At 36.2% G+C, this 23,740-nt stretch overlaps 1 protein-coding gene across 4 annotated transcripts in view; it reads left to right on the plus strand.

Moving 5' to 3' along the window:
• LOC112054137 (proton channel OtopLc-like) overlaps positions 1 to 23,740 on the plus strand; it is a 107,419-nt gene that overhangs the window by 18,062 nt on the left and 65,617 nt on the right. Inside the window, exon 1 of one of the 4 annotated variants that reach the window (XM_024093801.2) lies at positions 19,094 to 19,292. The exons of the other annotated variants lie outside the window; for them this stretch is intronic. Coding sequence (XP_023949569.1) covers positions 19,219 to 19,292 — 74 coding nt within the window. The 5' untranslated portion in view covers positions 19,094 to 19,218. Of the gene's footprint in view, positions 1 to 19,093; positions 19,293 to 23,740 lie in introns of those variants that run through there. 4 annotated transcript variants of the gene reach the window in all.

Here is a 23,740-nt window from a genome sequence, read left to right on the forward strand (position 1 = left end):
CATTCCCATACATTTTTCTATTTTTTCGAAGCGTTTGCGATCGTAGAAAGAGAAACGTTGTGCTACTTGGCTATAGGGGCTGTATAGCCCTAGATATGAGCACGAGTGGCTGAGTGGGCGCCTCTTGAAGCGGCATGCGACGCTAATTTCACGCCAGACAGCTCAGAGCGAGCCCTAAATTGCACCGAAACTGTCTGTCGCGCTGGGTGTCGACAGTGTTGCCAACTCCCAAAAATATTTATCCCCAAAGTTTGTGTCAAAACCCCTAAAATAGCCTTAATTATTGAGTTGTCCCCCTAAAAAATTTAAATTCATAACGATTTAGAAATAATATGCTGTAATATGTTTCAAATTCTTTATTTAATACATAAAATATTACTTCTTCATCTGAAGATTCAGATATCTAATAATCTGTGGTTCATACATGTTGACATTGAATAAATTTAACAATTTTTTTAATGGATAAAAATTGCTGCCAAATACCACAGAGTTGTTGTAGAATTATGTATTAACTATAACAGCCATTTTTTCATGTATAGCTAAAGTATCAGTAAAAGTAGTAAGTAGTAAAGAAGACTTTATTTTTTAGTGAATAAGACCGTCACTTTTGATTTATGACGTTACTTTGACTGTTACTTGCGATGAAGAAGCTGGCCGTAAGTCTTTATACTCGTAGGTCAAGAAAGAAATATTAATATTATCAATTTAAAAATACGTATTAAAGAGTCAAAACATCCCTGAAAATACCCCTAAAAAAATCCCACCTCACTTATTTACCTCCAAAATCTGGGGGGACCCCTAAGTTGGTAACCCTGGGTGTCGAACGTACTGCATGATTAAAGGGAAGCGTTCAAATAACATTGACATTTGATAGTCGGCGCTGAATCGCGTATGTCAATAGTAATTGGTTGGGTTGTATCAATGAAGCGTATGAATAAAGTCGCTCGCTCTTTGTTTATGTGCGAGTGTATAACACACAGAACAACTAGCTGCAGAAGAGCAAAGCGACTTGTTATGAGTTACTTTGAAGAAGTGCTTGCTTATTTGAATACAAACATGTATAGGGTTTTGCTTTATTATAATTAAGGTACCAATGTACACTTTGATTCCACAAGAAATAAATAAAAAACATTAATTATTTTATAATTATGCCACATCTAATATTGTGACTCCTTTTTTTCAATTTAAAAGTAACAGTAGTATAAATACCCGATTTTACCACCGTCTAATAAGTAAAATAAATAATAAATAAAGTGTCGAATTTTGGTTTTCATTATCAACCTATTGAAATAAACATGAAATCAATTCACAAAATGTCATTTACCTACTGTGTGGTATTCACCAGTAAGCACCGGATGACATTTGTTACAGATAATCTCAATCTAGCATACATCAAGCCAAGCCTGTCAAGTGTTTATTACTTACAAACATTTTTATTACAAGCAAAAACCCTGTTGATTGTAATCACTGTATCAAACTCATTTTCCCGGCTAATTGTAAAGCTTCTAGACATAACACCTCTAAATTATATAGTGCATTAAACACAGATCAATCAATAAAAGCCCAGACTCCGGGCAAGGCTTCGGGCACAAGCATCAATTATAACAGGCGTTAATTGCCGGCAGGACGACGGTTTATTAAGAAACGTTGTGCAAGTATAGAAAATGAAGTTTAATTAAGGATAAAGAATGAAAGCCTTTCTGTTTATAAAGTAACGGGACATTAAACAATTTTCACTTTCATCCCGAGCCAATCTGCGGAGGCAATTAATATTTTTTGCCCGTCATGTTGATCCGATTTAAGTAACAGGACGTATTCGAAATTTTAAAGTAATCTTTTTAATTACTTGCCTATTTATTTTTATTTCTAAATTAAGTTTTTATAGGTATTACAGCCCTCATGCGGTTTCAACCGCGTAGTTCCTGTTCTAGTGAGAATAAGAGTATAAAATATAGCCTATATGACACTCACATAGACCGTGGCTCTCCTTATTTTCAAAATCCGTTCAGTGGATTCAGAGGTTAGGGAGGTTAGAAGGATCTTCAATATCATCGATCGTAGATCGTTAGATGGGCCTCAAAGCTTCGCGGAATCGTTTTTGGTTTCGCACATTGAGTACGTCATCACTCGTAACACATTTCTCTTGTGTAAAAACACAAGCCACAACATGAATAAAACACGAAGACATTATAATAGACAATTAAGGGATTAAAATAAGAAAAACAGTAAATATTTTTTTATGTCCACATCCACTCACATCATGCACTTGTTACGTACTAAGATAAGATGTGCGTGCACGTCTTTGGGTAATGTCATAAAATTGTGCGTTCTTTAGTATGAAGGAGCCCATCTAACGATTTATATCGATATTCAATATTACAAGACTTTACCTCTTTATAATATTTTTAATTACTAGATATAGACTATAGATATAGTAATCTATATCTATACTAATATTATAAAGAGGTAAAGTTTGTAAGTTTGTAACAATTCTTTGAAATGGGGTAATCTTCGGAACTACTGGTCCGATTTTAAAAATTCTTTCACCAGTAGAATGCTACGTTATCGGAAAGTGCTATAGGCTATATTTTATATTTCCATTATATATAACTACTGAGTTATCGCGGGTTTTCTCTTACAGGTCGGACCGAAAAACTTACTTATTCGCATGCGCTGCCTCAACCATTGTGTATAACTGAAATAAATGTATGGAGGCTTTTTGAACCTTTAAAAGTTCTACAAAAAAGTCCGGGACACCATATATCTATCTTTTATATTTTAGCAGATATAGTACCTTTAGTACTTTAATAAATTATTTAAATTTTAAACTAAGGTTTACGTCATTATTTACACAATTAAACTTAAATCCTTATCAAAATAAATTATTTAATAATCACAAGGATATTATAGAGATAAGATTTGCCCTTTACAGTATGTTAATTACTTATATAGTTTCGGAGATAATACAAAATTTCCGAAAAAGTCGCAGAAATGCCGCTATATGACGCCCCGCGGTTTCAATTACGTGGTTCCCGTTCCTGTGTGAATATGAGGACCAAACATAGCCTATGACACTCGCAAATAATGTAGCTTTCTATTGGTAAAAGAATTTTCCAAATCGGTCCAGTAGATCCAGAGATTACCCCCCGGCAACCACACAAACTTTACCTCTTTATAGTATTAGCATAGAAGTCGCTTGGGAAATTATAGCCTTTTGGTCATTGCACCACGCACAAAAGGCTGGACTAATTTTGCTGAGGGTAGGGATAGGATAGGGGTAGGGAAGGGGAAGAATAGAGGTAGGGTAATTTAGGGAAAGTGTAGGGTGTAGGGTAATTTAGGGAAAGTGTAGGGTAGGGTAGGGTAGGGTACGGATAAGGTAGGGGTAGTGTAGGTTAGGGGCAAGGAAGAGGTAGGGGAAGGATATGGAACGTATATGGTAGGGAAGGAGTAGGATAGGGGTAGGGTAGGGTAAGATAGGGTAGGGGTAAGGTAGGGGTAGGGAAGGGTTAGGGTTAGCGGTAGGGTAGGAGTAAGGTAGGGGTAGGGTAGGGGTAGATTAGGGGTAGGGTTACGAGCAGGGTAAGGTAGAGGTAGAGAAGTTTACATCAATTTTTACGCGGACGAAGTCGCGGGCGTCCGCTAGTTATACAATATAGAGGCCTAAGAGTTCGAGCCCTGACTCTGGTTTAGTAGTACATAGGTACTTTGGCTTTGGGTAGTTACCACTCTACCAATAAAGATGTAACACTTCGATTGAGCGTTCCGGTACAAAACGGGGTATGGTAAATAAACCATAGGAACTTATTTTAACTTGTATATGTAATTTGTAAACTTGTATATGTTAAGTTGCTAATTTAAAAAAAAAGCCTCATTAAAAGTGTATCAAAAGGTACTCATTCTCAGATAGTCTCATTTATGCGCATTATTTACTTATCGAATGAGATAGTCTGACGGTAATTTTTTTAAATGAATAAATTTTTTTTGGGATAAATGTTTAGTGAGTTGAGTTGTCAGGTCACTGATCTTTATTTTAAGTAACATTTTCAATTTTTCATCTCTCAAGTACAAGTAATGAGGTCAACTTAGTTAGCACGTCACTGTAACATAACTGAATGAAACGCAACTTGCTTTTTTAAACATAGCTGTAGGTTTTTATGAAAAATCAATATTTCTAGCATGATGCCTTTAGCCTTAATTCAAAAGTTCGTATTAAAATCTCGCGTGGCGTGATTATGTTTAATTTCAGTTTGTGTTTTGTTAATTATTGGCTTCGGATCATGAAATCTTGTGATGACCTACGGACCCTAGAATTGGTCGCTGATTATGGGCTTTATTAGAAGGTTCAAAGTCATTCAGCGAGCGATGGAGCGAGTATGCTTGAAGTTTCTTTGTGTGATTTTACGGCCTCCGTGGCGCAGTGGTATGAGCGGTGGATTTACAAAACGGAGGTCCTGGGTTCGATCCCCGGCTGGGCAGATTGAGATTTTCTTAATTAGTCCAGGTCTGGCTGGTGGGACGCTTCGGCCGTGGCTAGTTACCACCCTACCGGCAAAGACATACCGCCAAGCGATTTAGCGTTCATGCCGTGTAGAAACCGAAAGGGGTGTGGACTTTCATCTTCCTCCTAACAAGTTAGCCCGCTTCCATCTTAGACTGCATCATCACTTATCAGGTGTAGTCAAGGGCTGACTTGTAAAGAATAATAAAAAAAAAAGTGATCGAATCAGAAATGAGGCGATCCGCAGACAAAGTGACATAGCTCAGCGAGTCGCGAAGCTAAAGTGGTAATGGGCAGGTCACATAGTTCGAAGAGCATAGCTCTTTATAATATTAGTGTGGATGACCGGAATTTGGCCCGGTAAATTCACGGACAAAAGCTAGTCCGCTATAGTTCCTATTACAACAAACAATGCGAATAGTTGTAGAGTACAATCTATAATGGCATAAAGCTCGGTAACTCCCATTTTGCATACAACGTCGAAGCTCGTATCTCAGGCGCACGGTAACAGATGCCGTTATTCAGCACAAAAGCCTTTATATTGCGGTGACTAAGCGTCTCAGATTTCATAGACACTCTCGTGTATTAGTAGTTTTGTGTTTATACTAGCTGATACACGTGACTTTATCCGCGTGAAATTAGGGTTTCCAAATTACAGCCAAATCTTTTCCGTAAAATAATTCAATTTAGCAAACGCCTGAGACTCTTGTCTGTCAGAAATTCTGTGTATCACAAATCTCACGGGAAACGTTATTTATCCGGGATGAAAAGTGGCCTATGTGTTAATCCACGTAATAATCTATCTCCGTTTTAAAATTTTAGCTAATTTGGTTCAGTAGTCGAAGCGTGAAAAAGTAACAAATAATCATATCATCAAAATCATCAGTTTTCGCAAATCTCAGGAAACCATGAATTTTTCGGGATAAAAAGTGGCCTATGTGTTAATCCAGAGTAAAATCTATTTCCATACCAAACTTCAGCCAAATCGGTTCAGTAGTAGCGACGTTAAAGAGTAACAAACATCCATACATACTTTCTTTATCTGGCCCTTTTAGTATGTGTGTGTCAAATCTTTGATACATATACCAACTGGCTGCAAGGCGTAAATTAGAACTTCAATTGGACTCGTGTTTGGTCTGATTTTTTAACTTGTGTTATATTGCATTGGTGGTGTCAATATGATACTATGGAACCTAATCAATGTTACTAAAACTGAAGTTATGGCAATGAACACCTGGAGTGGACAGGAGACTGCTGCTGATATATTTCTAAAGGGCACCAGACTCAAGCAGATTGACAAATTTAAATACTTGGGCAGTACTGTCACGTCTAAAGGTGATTTGGACGCAGAGATAGCTGGTAGAATCTGTTCTGCCTCGGCAGCTTTTGGTAAATTACGAGAGAAGGTGTTTCGCTCACATGATCTACATTTGAGCACAAAAATCAAAGTGTATATGGCTATCGTAGTCCCGAATCTTCTCTACTCTGCTGAGACTTGGACGTTATATCGCAAGCACATCCGCATGCTGGATAGGTTTCATCTCAGGTGCCTTCGTGACATTCAAAACATCAGGTGGTCCGATCATATTAGAAACACTGATGTACTGCGTCGAGCACAAGTCAGTGGTATTGAGGCATATCTGATGCGGCGACAGTTGCGCTGGTCTGGGCATGTAGTGAGAATGCCCAACGAGAAGTTAGCCAAGCGCTTACTCTACTCGGAGCTCATGAACGGTAAGCGGAAACAAGGTGGACAGTTCTTGAGATATAAGGATGTACAGAAGAGGCATTTGGCTAACTGTAACATAGATTCTACTCGTTGGGAGATGTTAGCAAAAGATCGGTCAGAGTGGAGGTCCTATGTTCAGCGGAGTACCTTTGGGTTTGAAGATAGGCGGAGGCGGGATCTGGATAATCGTCGTGAACAACTTAAGGCCAAGCCACCCTCCAATATCTCATATAATTATGTGGACGGTACCCTAACTTGTCCTGTTTGCTCCAGGACATTCCGCGCAAAAATAGGGTACATAAGTCACATGAGGGCGCATGATCGAAGCCCGCGTGTGATGTGACAGAGTCTCCAGTCGCTGTTGCCGAATCGGCAAAGACGAGACGATGGAACCTAAGTGATGAAGGAGTCAAAGGTGGCCATAGGAACCCCTAAACTGAACAAGATGAATAAATCTAGTTAGGACTGTAGGCACTTTGATAGTACATGATAGAGAATTTATTTAAAAGCCTGTCTAAGTAATTAAATAATTTGTACTAGATATATCTATTTTACCAACAACCAAATTTTGGTATGAAAAAGTTATCTAAATTTGAAAATTAATATAATAATAATAGAGTAGATATCATCATCTTGGTAATCTTATATTTAGTTTTCTGTGATCTTCCATAAATAATTATTAATTACTCATTAATATCAATTTCGCAAGAATGTATATTTATTACAGTTAATTCTACTAGATTCACTTTTTTATAATTAATTATACTACTAATATTACGTACACTGTTGTCCTGATTATAATATTCGTTTTGTTGGCTATTTTCAGAAGAAAGAGCTAAAACAGACACACATGACAACTAAGGCTACTTGAAGTAGCTAAACGAATACTAAAATTAAACTGTTAACTGAAGTCTCACCATTTAATAGCTTAATGGTCACCTTACCTTACATTAGATAGCATAATTGAGGCTATAAGCATTATCTTAATAGATATGAGAAAGTAATATTAATGGAAAGCAAAGCAATTTCCCGATGCTAATTAGGCGTCTTATAGCTTTCTTATCTTTACACGTCAGTAAGCGTCAACTTTAGATAGGAGAAATACGCAATTATAATTAGCTATTAATTAGTATGTTTAAGTTTATTTTAGTTTAATTAAGTTGAAGTGGGCACAAAGACGTTTCGTACGATTTTCTAAGAATTCTTCAGAAATTTTCTGTACCTTCCAACTTGGGATAATTTAGGGAAAAAGAGCAACTGTTGAGTTTCTTGACGGCTCTTCTCAGCAAAGCCTTCCGAACCGGTTGTAGAGTCTTTAGAAATAGTCAACCTTGACGTTTGAAATTGATGATTTTTGATTTAATTTTTTTTATATTACTAATCAATTTAGTAGTTAAAGTAAGGGTAGAATAACAAAAGAAACTTGTTCTTCTTCCAAGTTAGTCCGCTATCACCTTCTAGACTGATTGTCATTTTTTGTTTGCATTTTAAAATACTTTACTGTCTTATAGTTTGGGCTGGTCAAAAGTACCCACTTTGAATAAGTTAAGTACTGCAGTTAGGGTTGCCAACACACTTTTTAACAGTAGCTAGTAGCTAGTAGTAGCAATTTTTCAGCTGTAAAAAATATAGTACACTAAAGAAAATATAATATTTTATAGAATAAGTTAAAAATAGACGCACATAATGTATTTGTTTTTATCAAAACCATTGTGCACTTCTAGCACTTCTAAAATAAGAGTGTCACATGTGTTTTCACATTTAATTTAAAAATTACTGAAAACCAACAATAAGATAGACACGTTCAAATACGCTACACGCTACTTCTGTGGAAAATTAATGTGAAAAAGTTTAGTATTTATGCGTACCTACTATATATTTCTTCGACAGTATATAGTACGCATACCCTAAATATATCACTATATCTTACCAGTACGGTTGGCAACCCTAACTGCAATATACATATAAAAGTTGTACGTTATATTGAAAGGGTTATGAAAAATCTCTGTACAAGTATTATATTTTAAAACATCGTTTACAAAATTGCAATATGTTACACGCTACGCTCCCTACGTTACGTTAAGGGTGCTCGGGCTGATATCAAAGGTTAACGGAACCTCCGTAACAGATGTTACGTCAGGTTAAGCGATGCTTCCATAAAGCAACGACCTTTGGATTGTTAATGTGTATTACGTGGTATCATGTTGTTTAGTTACTCCTATTACTTGTCCGTATTGCGGTCTTTGACGAGTCATTTAGAATCAATAAATGCCTGCTTTGTAAAGAATTGATTTTAAATTTTATGTTGGCGTTTACTACAGGTCACCTTAAAATCCGTTCGCTTGAAATTCTTTTATGAATTCCACGGCGTTTAAGGATTTTATCCCTTAAAAAAGTAGCCCAATTTCCCATAGCTAATAATCTCTAATGTCACAACTAGCGGACGTAGGTGACTTCGTCCACCCTTAAAACTCCTTAATCAGGCACTGTTGCTAAAATATTAACCACCTAGCTGCCAATTTTTTCCCTTGTACGTCAAGCGATCTTCGATATTTCGCTTTGTATAAATCATCAAAATGGTTTAGCGCCTTAGCTGTGAAAAGTTAACACGTAACAGACAGCGAGACAGACATTAACATATTATTTTATATGTAAATTTCTGTCTCACTATTCTATAATTTCTATTCTTTCTTCTAAAAATTAATATAAGTTAAATACATACAGTATATTTGTATTATTAGTTTCTTCGTTAGGTTGCCTGGAAGAGATCGCTTTTTAACGATAAGGCCGCCTATTGTGCATTTTTTTAAATTATTTTTCTATATTGTATGTTTCTTTATGGTGTACAATAAAGAGTAGTTTTTCATTTCAGTATGGATTTAGTTAAACGTATTAGAAACCAATTTTTGAAAAGGAAGGTAATATAAAATAATATGACTGTAAAGTGTAATGCTAATATTGAAAAAGGTATAGTGGTTCTCGTATAGTGTACCTATTGAATTTTGTATGAGCAATCGAGTCCAGGCAGTTTAGTTCTCAACCCTGGGAGACTGGAATCGTCTAGACTAGGTTAGACTATGCATAATCCAGTGCAATTCAAGTGCACAGTCTGTGGGGTTTGAAAGATAATTGTTTGTAAATGATTAGAACAATAAACCTAAATGACGGCACCCATGCCAGATGCATTGGTCTGAATAAATTGACTTTCTTGAAACGGAACGATCTAATAGTAATAATTAAACTGTGATTTTTGCCTTGATGTAATCGAGATAATTTGTTTTATATTTACTAACATTCATTGTGATGAGGGAAATGAAATAAACATTATGTAGGTAAGCAAATTTTAAAACATTTCACCAATACAATTATTAGTTTAAAAACGAATGAAGACAGACATACAAATTTGTCTAGGAATACCTATAGACAAAATGAATGTAATGTAATGATGTATGTATAGGTTAATTGACAAACAAACTACGAGTTTTTAACATATTAAGAGTACAAAATACAATGTAATAATGTATGAGTAAATTAGGTACCTAATATCGCACAGGAAAATAAAAGAGAAGATAAATTTACTCACACTTTTACTGTAAAGATATCAGTTTTACTGTTCTATTAAATGGAGGCCTTAACTGTCGCCATAAAGAAGCAATCATAATCGCAGTACAATATGATGTCCTTATTTAAAAATCACATCCAGATATCTTTGTGTTAAAGGAAGCCCCAAACCATTCCCCTATTCTTGACGCCCTCGGTAATATTTTACTCAACGACGTATCACGCGTCATAAATCAAACATTGTTATTCTATGTTCAGTATTTAAAGTGGGGAAGTCATCTATTTATGCATCAGCCTGGTGATACTGCAAGAATTTGGCAGCAAGTTTTTTGTTCCAGTCACGTTCGAGCACTGATAAACGTGTTAGGGGGGTGACGATTTGCATAACATCGAGACGATGACGTGATGATGAATGGACTGACGAGATTGTATAAGAAGTCGATAATTCTATAGTCGGTGAAGGAAAGCGTGGTGCTAATGTTTCTTAGGAGGGCGTTGATTGCCACGGCCTAGTTCCGACAGCGTAAATTAAGCGATCGCTTCGCGGGTATATTCCTTTGTTCCAACTTTGTTATGGAAGCTTGTGGACTTTTTGACTTACTTTACCTATTATTTCAGATGATGCTAATGATGAACTTCGAGCGAACAATAAACCTACGGAATACTGACATATGACAAAAATAACAATGAACGAAATGACAGATATCTACGAATGATTGTTTAAACAAAGCACGTGTTATATTGATAGATTGTTGATTGATAGAGATGAAACGAGAATTTAAAGTAATAATTATTCACCGTAGAATCAAGGCGTATACTAGAATAAATAATATAAAAAATAGAAGTCATTTATATAAACGTGGAGGCGCGCCAAAGGTTAATCTGTTATGATCAATACGGAACGGCTAAACGGTGCATTAATCCAATTAGGTGGGCGAAGCCATTTTGGTGTAAATATTTATTTGGTTTTCGTGAAGAAAATAGTTGTAGGTACTTTATTTCCTTCTACTAGAATCTAACTGTGTCTAATCTCTTAAATATCTAAATAAAGCAATCCGGAATTCTTGACAGATTTATTTCAGTACAAGGATGGTTAATCAAAACCACAGCTTCGCCTTCGAAAATTTCAACTATTTCTACGGTATTTTGGCTTTAGCGAAGTTCGTGTTGTTGTTTCGTTCTTATAATCTCCAGTAGCTCAAAAAATTCCTATAACGGCTATTTTTATAGATACTATTTACATCACCTTTCTAAACATATAATAATTGATTGCTTGCTATTTTTTAAACACATTTGAGAGTTAGATTAAACGAATTCATAGCCTTCAAATCCAGCTTATTCAGTAGTTTGTTAGTTCAGGATGCAAGCTTAACTTTCAACATACGACCGTCTTCAGTTTGTATAGTTCCGTGATATTCGGCAAATGTTTGGATATTTCTACGGCATTGTCTAGACCCTTTAAACTCTTCTTAATATAATATTAATTATTGCAGAACTTTACTCAGGCTGTAATTTACTCGTAAATGAAATATTAAAAAAAATATATTTGAGAAAAAGTTAAATATTGCTAATAAGGCTTTGTTATCTACCTATACCAGTTATTTAATTACAATCTCTCAATTTTGACTTCAATATGATTTGATGAAAAACTGTAAGAGGTCATTAAGAAGAAGAGGTGAAAGTTATAAATGTGGAGCATTAATTAGAAAAATAATACGTTTTGTGGTAAATATATTCGAAACAATACGAGTACAACCCATGTAAAAGAGAAAGCGAATGATACCTTGCAAACCATAAATAATAATTCCGTACGGGATTCTGTTGTATACAAAAGAGGGATTAAAGTCATGGTGGAAATTACCTCACTTTGATTATAAAGAATTTAAAGAGTCGTTTGACAGTAACAAAGAATAGACATGAAAGCGCTTCCGAATCAAAACAATGCTGCTCATGGGGAGCCTTGACTTCCGGCACCTAATGTTAGTGAGGGAGAGAATCGATCCACTCGTCCGATTATACCTACTAGGGTGGATAAAAACTCCTTTTTGGTGTAAAGGCTATATTAACTACAGCGAAAACCAGATACACCCTGTTATAAAAAAAAATAACATGAAGTAAAACAGGCATTGTAGGTAATTGCAATAATTCAATTATCTCATAATATTTGTAGAGCTGTGATGGAGATTTACTAACAACTCGAGAAAATTTCTTATATTAAGCGGCTAAAGATTCTGTTTGTCGCCGATAGGTAGAACCTTATTGGTTGCTCACGTAACTGTTCTAGCCAATGGTGTGCAGATGTCAAGTTGAATAAGTCAACGCGAAGCTTGACTGGGTCTGCTAGTAGGAAAACTGAATAAAGTTTCATTGTGTGGATATGCGTATTGTAATTTGTAGAAATTAATTTAGTAAATGTCCCAGGAATATAATGTTTATTCATGACCTTACTGCTCAAACTTTGTTTTTACGATATTTATGGTAAGTAGGATAAAATAGTGAACGTAACGAACTATGGTGGCAGAACGTTTTCTTTCCAAGGAATTTTCAAGACTTTCATGCGTTCTATAACAATTAAGCCGCCTGAAATGTTCCTACAAAGTTACCACTTGATTTTAAACATCATTCTTTATCTATTTCGCAATAATTGGCTCTTAGGTTGTAACTATTAAAATATTTACAATCCAAGAGTTGCGAAAGGTCATTCATCACGAAATCTCAAAAACCGTTTGTCATACAAAGATGATATTTGGCAGGGATGTAGCTTATAGTTAGTAGGTATCCGCTAAGAATGGATTTTCTCGATACGGCCGGATTAAGAAGATCTAAGGGCGGATACCAGCAGGCGTTTACTAGTTTAGTATATTTGTGATTTTTTGGTAAATATCAACGATTTCGTTTGTTTAACATCTATAAAGTTGAATGCATCAAAGATCTCCGTAGATTTTGAAAAAAAAAAAAAGTCGTGATGTAAGCTCCAATAAGCAACATCGTACACGACGTGAGCGTAGACATCTCTAGAGCACTCAACACACAATGGGCGCGAGCTAGACTGTAGCTGCGTTTCGCACAATGCAGCGACAAACTTTTAACGACGTAACTATCTTATTTTTAATGGACTGACTTTACGTTACGCTCATATGAAAAAAAGTTTTTGAATTAATGTTTGAATATACAAAACATACTAATTAGAAACAAGTATGGTATCAAATGTAAATGATACTATACTTAAATGATGGCATGGATGGATTCACGACCCCGCACTAGAAAGCGCAGTATTGGACGTGCAATACGTAATATTTAAGTAAAGCTTGGAGTTAAGATTGAGTTAAGGTTTTGATCTATATCTATTTAAAAAGATATAAGGAATTAATTAATGATTCATATTATTCCTGCAAAACATCAAGTAATGCCATTCATTCTAAGTAAGATCAAGATGGCTGGATTTTTCCGCACCGGTGTCGCTGCTGCCCGACACCGGCCTGTGTCATTTATAAAAATTGAGGTTGAGAATGGTTATACCGCCATTAGTCGGTCGCCAGAGCCTCGTCGGTCAATCTACAGGGTGCACCACGAGCAAGTGAGGTTGGCAGTGGAGGAGACTGGTACTCCCCCTTACACCCCAGTTGATCACTACAAATTCAAACATTACACTGCCAGTCATATAGATGAAGTAAATACATCGGTCCAAGTTAGGAAACGAATGCGGGCAAAATCCATCAATGGTACGAAGTAGGTTGATGCTTACGGAGTAAAACTACTCCCAGCTACAAATAGGTGTCTAAATATAGAGGCTTACTAACATCACGCTCCATTAACTTTATCTCCCAACAAATCACTATTCCCTTCTTTCACACGATCACAAAACCAACACGCACACATGTGTCGTCAATTAAAATAAAGGGGAAGATATTTATCTTACATTTCATCTTAATTCGATATGTACCCACAGTCCGTCTAGTTGATGTATTAAGTAATTATTTTCTCTTTGGCTGATGTAGAACTTTTAACTTTGATGTGATTAATCGTAATTTATATTACACATGCCCTCATGGCATTTTATATACATGGATTAAAATGTTTAACCCTCAATTTTCTTTAAAGTAAAGTATCAAAATCAAAATCAAAAATCATTTATTTCAAGTAGGCTCAGTTTACAAGCTCTTTTGACACGTCAGTTGACTATTTGTAAAGATTCCACCACCGGTTCGGAAGGCTGGTTCTGCTGAGAAGAAACCGGCAAGAAACTCAACAGTTGCTCTTTTAGAAAAATCATACAATATTTTAAATTACAATTGATGACAACATTACAATTTCTTATACTTCCTGTGTGAAGGTGGAAGCTGATCCAATGGCCTCCAAGCGCTTTTATCTTTAAGGAACTCATCAATGGTGTAGTAAAGTGAACTACTGTTCAAACTGTTCACACTACTTTGAAAAAAATTTAGGTTTATATCTAAATCCATGTTTATGAATATGTGGATTTTTAAAGGCCCGTTCAATAAAATTTAATATTTTGAAATATTTTTTTTTAATTTGTATTCCCTGGCATAATATGAAAAATTATGTCCTCAGACGCAAGATTTTAAGATTTTCTAAAATTAGTGAGGTCTGAATATATAGGCTTACGTTCTATATGATACGTTGTAAGAAGTTGTTGATTATTTGGATGATTGTTATTTGGATGAATGTTATTTGGATGATTGTTATTTGGATGATTGTAATTTGGATGATTGTTATTTGGATGATTGTTATATGTGTGATTGTTATTTGGATGATTGTTATTTGGATGATGTCTGACATAAGATTTCCTAAGAAAACGCCGACGTATGAAATAACGGAAATCCTAATAAATTATGTATTCTGTGATTTAGTGTGAACGCATAATAAATTAATGTAGATGTAAGATAAAAAGCCGTGGGAATATAGGACAAGGAAAAATCTCTTTGAGGAAAAAAATATCTAAGCAATAAAAACGGAAAGTGTTGTTTTCTGTTTTTGTTTCATTGGAGAAGTTATGTTGTCTAGCAAAAATAACTAACTTAACAGGCAGACAGAGAAGAAACATTTGTTTTTGTAATAAACTGTCGCGTCTCCCCCGGCGGGGTGAACCCGTGGCTATAAGGGTGAAGATATAGTTTCGTTAATGAACGAACTACGAAAGTTACTCTTAGATCCTAATTCTAAGAATTGCTGCGGAAAATCATTTTCCTGGTAAATAACTGAAGTTTTATCCAAGGTAGGACGGCCTTGACAATGAATCAAAGAAAATAAATTAGATTTTATTATCGAAGCTTAGAACAATTAGATATAGTCAAAATTTAATTTAAAATACGACTTTTCTATAAGCTTACGTTTAATAAAAACTTTGAACTTATTGAGAGACATGCCAGTGATGAAGTTGAAGAATTACTGATTACTGAGCGAAACTCGTTTGAGCAGAAAGAAAAACACTCTTCAACAAACCGTGTTTGCCAACCATTTTGTGCCGTCCTACTTTTATCACTTGTAGGAAAAGTAAACAACTGGATAAACCGCTACTTTTTAATCTGCACAAAGTAGAGCACGGTGCGTAAATCTCATTTTCAGAATGTTTATAAATATCAATCTATATTTAACTAACCACTAGTGATGGCCAGACTTTCCTTGTTTTATAAAACCTGCAAGTTTGTTAGCCCATGATCCTATTATAACTGTGGCGTGCACTTCATTACTTCACACATGCAAAAATTGCACTGCCTAGCAGTGGCGTCAGTAAAGAAAAGGAAATTCTAATCGCATGATACAAACTGCGTCATAATCATACATAAATACATATATATTCATTACAATACTGAATATGTATATATAGATTTTGAAAAGGTAACCCGGCGGTAATTGGCCTAAACATCAGGTTCCATTTAGGTTCATCAATAAGTTTGCCACGTAATTTAGTGGCTGGAGTCTGGCATGATTTAAAAAAATTGCCATGTATACTGGGACGGTTGAAAATTGAGGATCTAGATAAATGTGCTGTCAAACTTTCAGCTTCTATAAAAACACGAACAAAAATCACTACATCAAGCTTTTAATCGACTGTAGTAATGGAATATGTGCTGTCCAACTTTTAGCTTATATACAGGAAGAAAATTTTTTTAGTGCGGATATTTTTATATTTTGTTCATAAACAAAATTTAATGATCACGTATTTTTTCTTTTTTTTTTTAACTCAAAAATAACAAAATTATCGTTAGCTAAAGTTATTTACTTTTGAACAGAATTTTAGGGTCACCCTATTGTGTGTTTATTTTATTTTCGTTTGATACCTAAAGGACGTCACCAGATCACTTTTAAGCTGAATATATCTTGTTTAGTAATAATATGTACATTATTTTGTTATTTTAGAGACATAAATTAAAAAAAAAATTACATTAAATGTATCGAACTGTTTGTAGATTTATATTCTATTAATGATACAGAACCACGAAAAAAAATATCCGCACTAAAGACCGAATCACCCTGTATAACGGGTTCACTTCCGATAGATTATAATATACCGAAAAATAACATGTTAAATTGTAATCAGTATTTTCAGTTCACAATATGACGGTAGATTATAATACGACTGAGATTATAATCTAACGCATTTAACAATTTAACGGTAACATATACACGAACGAAAATCACTACTAGCTCTCAATCTAGTAGAAGAGTTGCCAAGTTGCCAAGTAACTGTCACTACCAATTAGACCATCATAATTGATAGATCCAATTATACGATTTCGACAATCGCCCGTATTAATCATATCCAATCCTACTCGAACGGAACTTCCCAAATAGCATATTATGCAAATCGCAACTTCCCAACGAATATACCCGTCTATTTCAGCCTCTACTAAATGGTACGATTTATGTTTGCAGAGCTAGGCTTTTGCTATCTTACTTACAAGTTATCATGGGAAAATATCGCCTGTGTCATGGGATTAGGGTTGACATTAGCTCCGTGTGAAGTCATGTGTTACTTAGCACTAGAACGTATACTTCAAACGAGACAGCGCGTCGCCTCTTGGTCAGCTACTTAGTGTATAAACGCTTTTAAATGTTCTGTCGCACTATAAACTTGTACGTTTATTACCAGCGGCTAAAATGGGTGTTACTTTTTAATCGTTGCTATGTCTATTTGGTTTGTATATCTATATACGTTAGGTAACAATGTAGAAAGAATGTTTTGATAAAGGTAATTAAAGAAAAACCACAGATATAAGGGAGTAGCTGACGCCTAGCGGTTTTACCCGCGTGGTTCCCGTTCCCGTAGGAATACGGGGATAATATATAGCCTATATCCTTTCTCGCTAAATGGGCTGTCTAACACTGAAAGAATTTTTCAAATCGGACCAGTAGTTCCTGAGATTAGCGCGTTCAATCAAACAAACAAACAAACTCTTCAGCTTTATAATATTAGTATAGTATAGTATTAGTATAGATTCTATTGGCGTCTGTGTACAGTGTATATCTACCATGATACAATGTCATGAACATCGTCCTTATCCCTATTTTAACGACTCTATACTATTCACTATTTTGCTCTATAACAACTTATTAAAATAAACATCGAATCAATTGACAAAATGTCATCTACCTACTGATGACTGATGATATCCACCAGTGAGCACGGGATGACATTTGTTACATAGAATCTCAATTTCGTCAATTTCTCAATACGGGTTGGCGTACAATATAATAATTAAAGTATTTTTCGAAGATTGATGCAGATATCATTAATTGAAACTCTACCTAACGTAAAGAAGATTTTGTGCTGTATAAATTGATTTCTGTTTCACAGCAAAATCATCCAATTCGTCGACATTTACAGGGACAAACAACAACGATATAGCAATTGATAGTCAACTGATACAAATCACTGCCGGCCACGTGAGCGACGTTGTGACCATAAATTCAAATTGACACTAATCTCCTGTAGGCGGTACTTGCGCATTCTGGTGGGCACACGACTTTGGTATTGAATTTTTTGGCATGACACGAAAGAACCATTTATAAAATGTTTTGCTCAGTTTCATGTTTTGTAAATTTAATTGTATTGTAATGTAATATATAAATATTACATTACAATTAAATGTACAAAACGCTCGTTGTTCTCGTTTCCTGTGAGAATACGGAGATAAAATATAGCCTATGTCACTCACAAATAACGTCCTACCTAGTCGTAAAAGAATTTTCAAAATTGCTTCAGTAAATCCAGATGTTACTCTCTACAACACCACTTTACCTCTTTATAATATTAATTTAATTAATATTTCACAAATAGATAATTTATCATTGGTATTTTATTAGTTTTCACCCACAGTAATGTACGAAAATTGTAACTATTAATGAAATACTTTTCTGCTTTACATCTAGAAAATAGTGAACAAGATGTGTAGATAGAAAAGATAAAAGTGACAGTGTTAAAGCAAGGAATATCCCGCAATATTTTTACAATATTTCCGTGATATCCAGGATCATGGTCACACATTGTCTCCGCCACAAAATCGACAATATCCGCATCCGCACCCAGCCGACCCCTGCGGGCTGTGGCCCTCAATTACAGCTCTTGCGCAAAGTGCCCTTTACAATAATAGTTGAATATTAAGATACCACTCAGAAGGAATGCAGATTGGTTAGAAGGATACGTTGCCAACAATTACATCCAATTAACCCTGGAAATTCTGCATTATACGAACTAATTTTGTAAATGAGAAAATGTGTGAATACGACTATTATGCTGAAAGGATGTGTATGAAAATTTACCTGTAGTGTGTGGTGGTGAAATACAGTAGTAAATGAGCATTAGCTATGGGCTGCGTATGAATATGGTGATCAAAAATTTCCTTAATTGAATCTAAGAAACAGATATGTTACAATTTTCCGTAAAATTTCATAACACAAGTATTAAAATGATACGAAACATGTAAGCACTGTGACTTTTTATAAATTTAGTTATTGCTTTCTTTTGTTCTCTATTTATTCTGAGTTTAATATTACTTGCTTTCATATTGTTCAGCACTCAAGGAAGATATCTGTTTGTCGGGAAGTAGGTACGCACTTAAGACGACAATAGGGGACCTTATTACCCTTAAAAGGGAAGTTGAGCGATATAGAGAGGACAATATTGCCAAAGTTCTCACGTCCCGCAGTCTATTCGCATTTGATGCCATTAATAATCTATTTGTGCAACAATTTCGCTTGAGAGCTTATGTCCTGTCCCGCCCTCGTGCTTGCAATAATGGCAGAACAAAATTGCTGCAATCGAGTCAGGTATCATCGAATTAGATCCCCTGCGTAGCTCGTCTGGTACAGTGTCGCGAGTGTGATCGCGATGTCCTGCGCGATTTTATTCAGTGCCGAAATGATTTGACAATCAAATTACAAAAGGATGTTTGTGAAGTGATATATGGCGGTGACGATGAAGATAACGGAGACTCTGGTCATTGATACTGATACTGATAATGTCAACGCTAAAGAAAGGTAGGAATAGTTAATTTTTGTGTTGTGAGTGATTCGTGGTGCGTATTTCACAAATACCATGTCAAGGGTCAAAAAGATGTAGAGGTAAGACAGAACGTTAAGAGTCCGACTTAGTATTATTTACGTCTGATATCGTTCATCGTTGTTGAAGTGGTGATGGGCGGGGTACATAGTTTGATATCTTCGTTTTACCTAGTGACCTTCACTAGGTGACCAATAGTGTGCGCTCCTCAGTGTGGGGTCCTCCATTCCGGTACCAAGGGATTCCAACAACTATCGGCTCTTCGAACTATTATGACCCGCCATTTGTCACTTTAGTTTTGCGACTCATTGACGGCTCAAAACAGAGTTGTTTGGAATCTATATTCAGCAATGGAGCAATGGAACATCAGTTGATAATGATTATGATGATAGTATCGACAACTGTGCTCTAAGCTGCATAGTTATCGATACTAACATTATAAACATATTTTGTGGTGTTGAGAAGAAAGTTTGTGGTGTTGTAGGGATTTGGATTTACTGAACCGATTTGGAAAATTCTGTTTCAACTAGAAAGTTACGTCATTTGTGAGTGTCATAGGTTATATTTTATCCCCGTATTCTCACGGGAACAGGAACTACGCGGGTAAAACTGCGGGACGTCGGCTAGTTTTCTACACGGATCCCGCCTCATAAAATATGGATCTCCTCTGCAATAAAATGCTGGGTAGTAAGCCGTTAAAAAGATTGATAATTGCATCGGACACTAAAATTAGTGTAAGACATGTGATGTGTGGCACAACTTTCAAATGAACGTCTTTTCTTCTTTCTATAACGAGTTCCTTAGAGTAAATAAACCGGCATATCTACCAATAAGCCTTAATGAATAATTTACGTTAAGAAATTGACAAGGTGTGAAGGTGGGATACGAAACCATTGACGCCGCGTACCCCTCGCCCTACTTCCCGTCGTATTTGTTACAATGTTATAAACACCGGGTCGTCCTAAATAACCGGGGTCATTGACCTCGGCTGGTACGCCTGTTGACAAGGGTGGCCGGCGATTAATTTTAAAATGCAATAGAATGTGGATATCTCACGCGACCCCCTAATGAAAAAGTGACCGAAGCGTTTGTACAATGACACGCGTGATGTTGCAATTTGTTTCAAATAGGTGTGTGATTACTTGTGCCACCCCAGTGGACATAGGTGAGTTGGGGTAAGTTTGCGCATTATTTAAAACGAACCGAAATACAAGACCACCTTTTTAATTACGAGTTAACGCTTGGTTATTTTTTTAAATGACGTTTCATTCATTCAGAAGAAGAAGAAGAAAAACCTGTCCTAGAAGTAGGTACTACTACAGTTTAATGTGTGAGGATTGAAAACTAAAAGAAACTTATAGGTACCTACCCTACCTATCTGATGATGGAGCTGTACTGGCCCAGTGGATATGACCTCTGTGGTCTGGGGCATGCACCTCCAAATTTTCAGTTGTGTGCATTTTAGGAAATTAATTAAATCTGAAGCTGAAGAGTTTGTTTGTTTGGTTGATCGCGCTAATCTCAAGAATTACTGGTGCGATTTTAAACTTTCTTTCAGTGTAAGATAGCCCATTTATCGAGGAAGGCTATAGGCTATATATTATCCCCGTATTCCTACGAGAACGGGAACCACGCAGGTGAAACCGCGGGCTTCAGCTTGTATATAATATTTTAGTCAACGCTTTAACTGGGGGGCTAACGAGGGTTGTAAATTAATTTTAATTTAACCTCTTCTTTGGTATGTCGAAATTCACATCTGTTTTTGTATACACTAATTACTACAGTATAATACAAGTATCACTACACTACAGTATAATACAAGTACACTATTACTACAGTATAGTACAAGTAGCTTCTGGACTGGAGCGGACTTGGCATCAACATCAATGGCGAGTACATCACTCAACTGCGGTTCGCGGATGATGTAGTCATCATGGCACAGACTCTGGATGACCTTAGTACCATGCTCAATGACCTCAGCAGCGTTTCTCAACAGGTGGGCCTGAAAATGAACATGGGCAAAACAAAAATAATGTGTAATGCTCATGTATCGCTCCACCCAGTTATAGTTGAGAACGCTGCACTCGAAATTGTAGACGAATACATATACCTAGGACATATGATCCAGTTAGGTAGGTCCAATTTCGAGAAAGAGGTGAACCGTCGAATCCAACTCGGCTGGGCTGCATTCGGGAAGCTTCGCGACATCTTTTCGTCCGAAATTCCTCAGTGCCTGAAGACAAAAGTCTTCGAACAGTGCGTGTTGCCAGTGATGACCTATGGTTCCGAGACTTGGTCGCTAACTATGGGCCTCATAAGAAGGCTTAGAGTCACACAGCGGGCGATGGAACGAGCTATGTTAGGAGTATCTCTGCGTGATCGAATCAGAAATGAGGAGATCCGCAGAAGAACCAAAGTCACCGACATAGCTCAACGAGTTGCGAAGCTGAAGTGGCAATGGGCGGGGCACATAGTTCGAAGAGCCGATGGACGTTGGGGTCCCAAAGTGCTGGAATGGCGACCCCGCACTAGTAAGCGCAGTGTTGGCCGACCCCCCACCAGGTGGACTGACGACATCAAGCGAGTCGCAGGGATTCGCTGGATGCAGGCGGCTCAGTATGTTTGGAAGTCCCTACAAAAGGCCTATGTCCTGCAGTGGACGTCCATCGGCTGATATGATGATGATGATGATGAATACAAGTATTTTACATACTTAAATATCTATTAAGTAAATAAAGGGATGTCTCAAGATGATTTTCCGAATGATTACAGCTACACAAGCCTCTATTCATTCCAACTTCAGTTACCTACGTCAGTTAACCATTAATATTTAATCCCAAAAACTTAACTTAAAAGCGGACGTATTACAAGTATCCAAGATAAGTACTGAGCCATAAACTTCACGCGGTGTATTTTGTTATAATAACCCTAAACAAAGTTCGTCCGAGTATCGCAGGTGTGGGCAAACAAGGCAACAGCGTGTTGTGAAGGGTTCTCTCAATGTTGGTGTAATGTAACCACATTCAAGTAGCCTGGATACTGTAAACACGACGAGCAACGGCGTATCGACCACATGCCGTGTTGCGGTACATAATATTTGGTTAATTGTTTACTGCATACACTCGCGTGTTCTTCATAAAAGCCAAAGAAATATCAATCCATTTAACCCTAACGTGTTCTGTTTTTTTAAAGTACACATTCTTTGTATTTTGTGCACTATCCCGCATTTTAATACATTAATTCCTTTATACAGAGTTTGTCTGACAGATATTGCTAAGCAATAAGACCGACTTTGCACGCACTTGTTAACTATGTTTTTCTGTTTTCTTTGTTATTGGTTTTCTTTTGTGCAATAAAATATAAATAAATAAAGAATATTTGTCATATCTTTTGAATATGACCAATATTCCCTTTACTTTCCTATTAGCCGAAAAATACTATGTTAGGAGTGGGTACTACAATAGTCCAGCGGGCGGGGATCGAACCACCACTCCTGATGATGAGTCCTTGATGAATCCGGCTCCTTTACTACTGAGCTATTGAGGCTCATTGTTTTCCTTGTTTGTTAGATTATTACGCTTTCACACATTTAGTGATGACAATAAAGAGTGAATAGACATCTTCTAGGCAAGCATTCCAATACTTATAAATCTGTATGTATCCGTAGGTGGTGGTAGGCATCATGCTGAAACTACTGAATTAATTTAAATTAAACTTGGCACGATTTGAGACCATAACACGAAGTAGGTTATATAGGTACAATATAATGTCGTAGTTTGTATGGAAATTCTTTAATTTTTCAAGTTACATTTGTAAAATTGGTATGTATATGTACTAGAAAAATACTAAAAATAATGTAATTCAATTTTTCAAAATTGTACACCTAAAGGAAAAAAAGGGGTTGAAGTTTTTTTAATATAAATCGTTCATGTTTTATTTATCTTTTAGTAAAATGATTAGTGTACTATTTATTTTATATAAAACATGCGAAGGGGGTGAAACAAGAGTTAAAAGTTTATATCGAGTTTCATGTGGTCGAAGTCGCGAGCGTTCGCTAGTACAATATACTCACAGGCACAATTATCCGCCCACTTTAATATGACTCGGGTATATTAAAGTGGGCTGATAATTGTGCCTCTGAGTATATAATATGGTCTTATACTTAGAAAAAGTAATATGTGATAATAGATACAGTAAGTTCAAGTACTGTTTGAATGTAACCGCACAATAAGGAACGCCTTGTAAACATCTGCGGTTTTGTGGTAGCTATCCGCATAATATATTGTGTTTGTACTTGTCAGTGTTGTGTAACAGGCATGTTATTGTAATACAAGCTTTTGCTTTTGGCTTCGTCTGTGTCAGATTTATCCTGATTTATCCTTACTGTGTGATGTCGAGTAACTACGAATAGAAATAGACGCAGACT

The sequence above is a fragment of the Bicyclus anynana genome, chromosome 6 (genome assembly GCF_947172395.1).
Source record: "Bicyclus anynana chromosome 6, ilBicAnyn1.1, whole genome shotgun sequence".
NCBI lineage: Eukaryota > Metazoa > Arthropoda > Insecta > Lepidoptera > Nymphalidae > Bicyclus > Bicyclus anynana.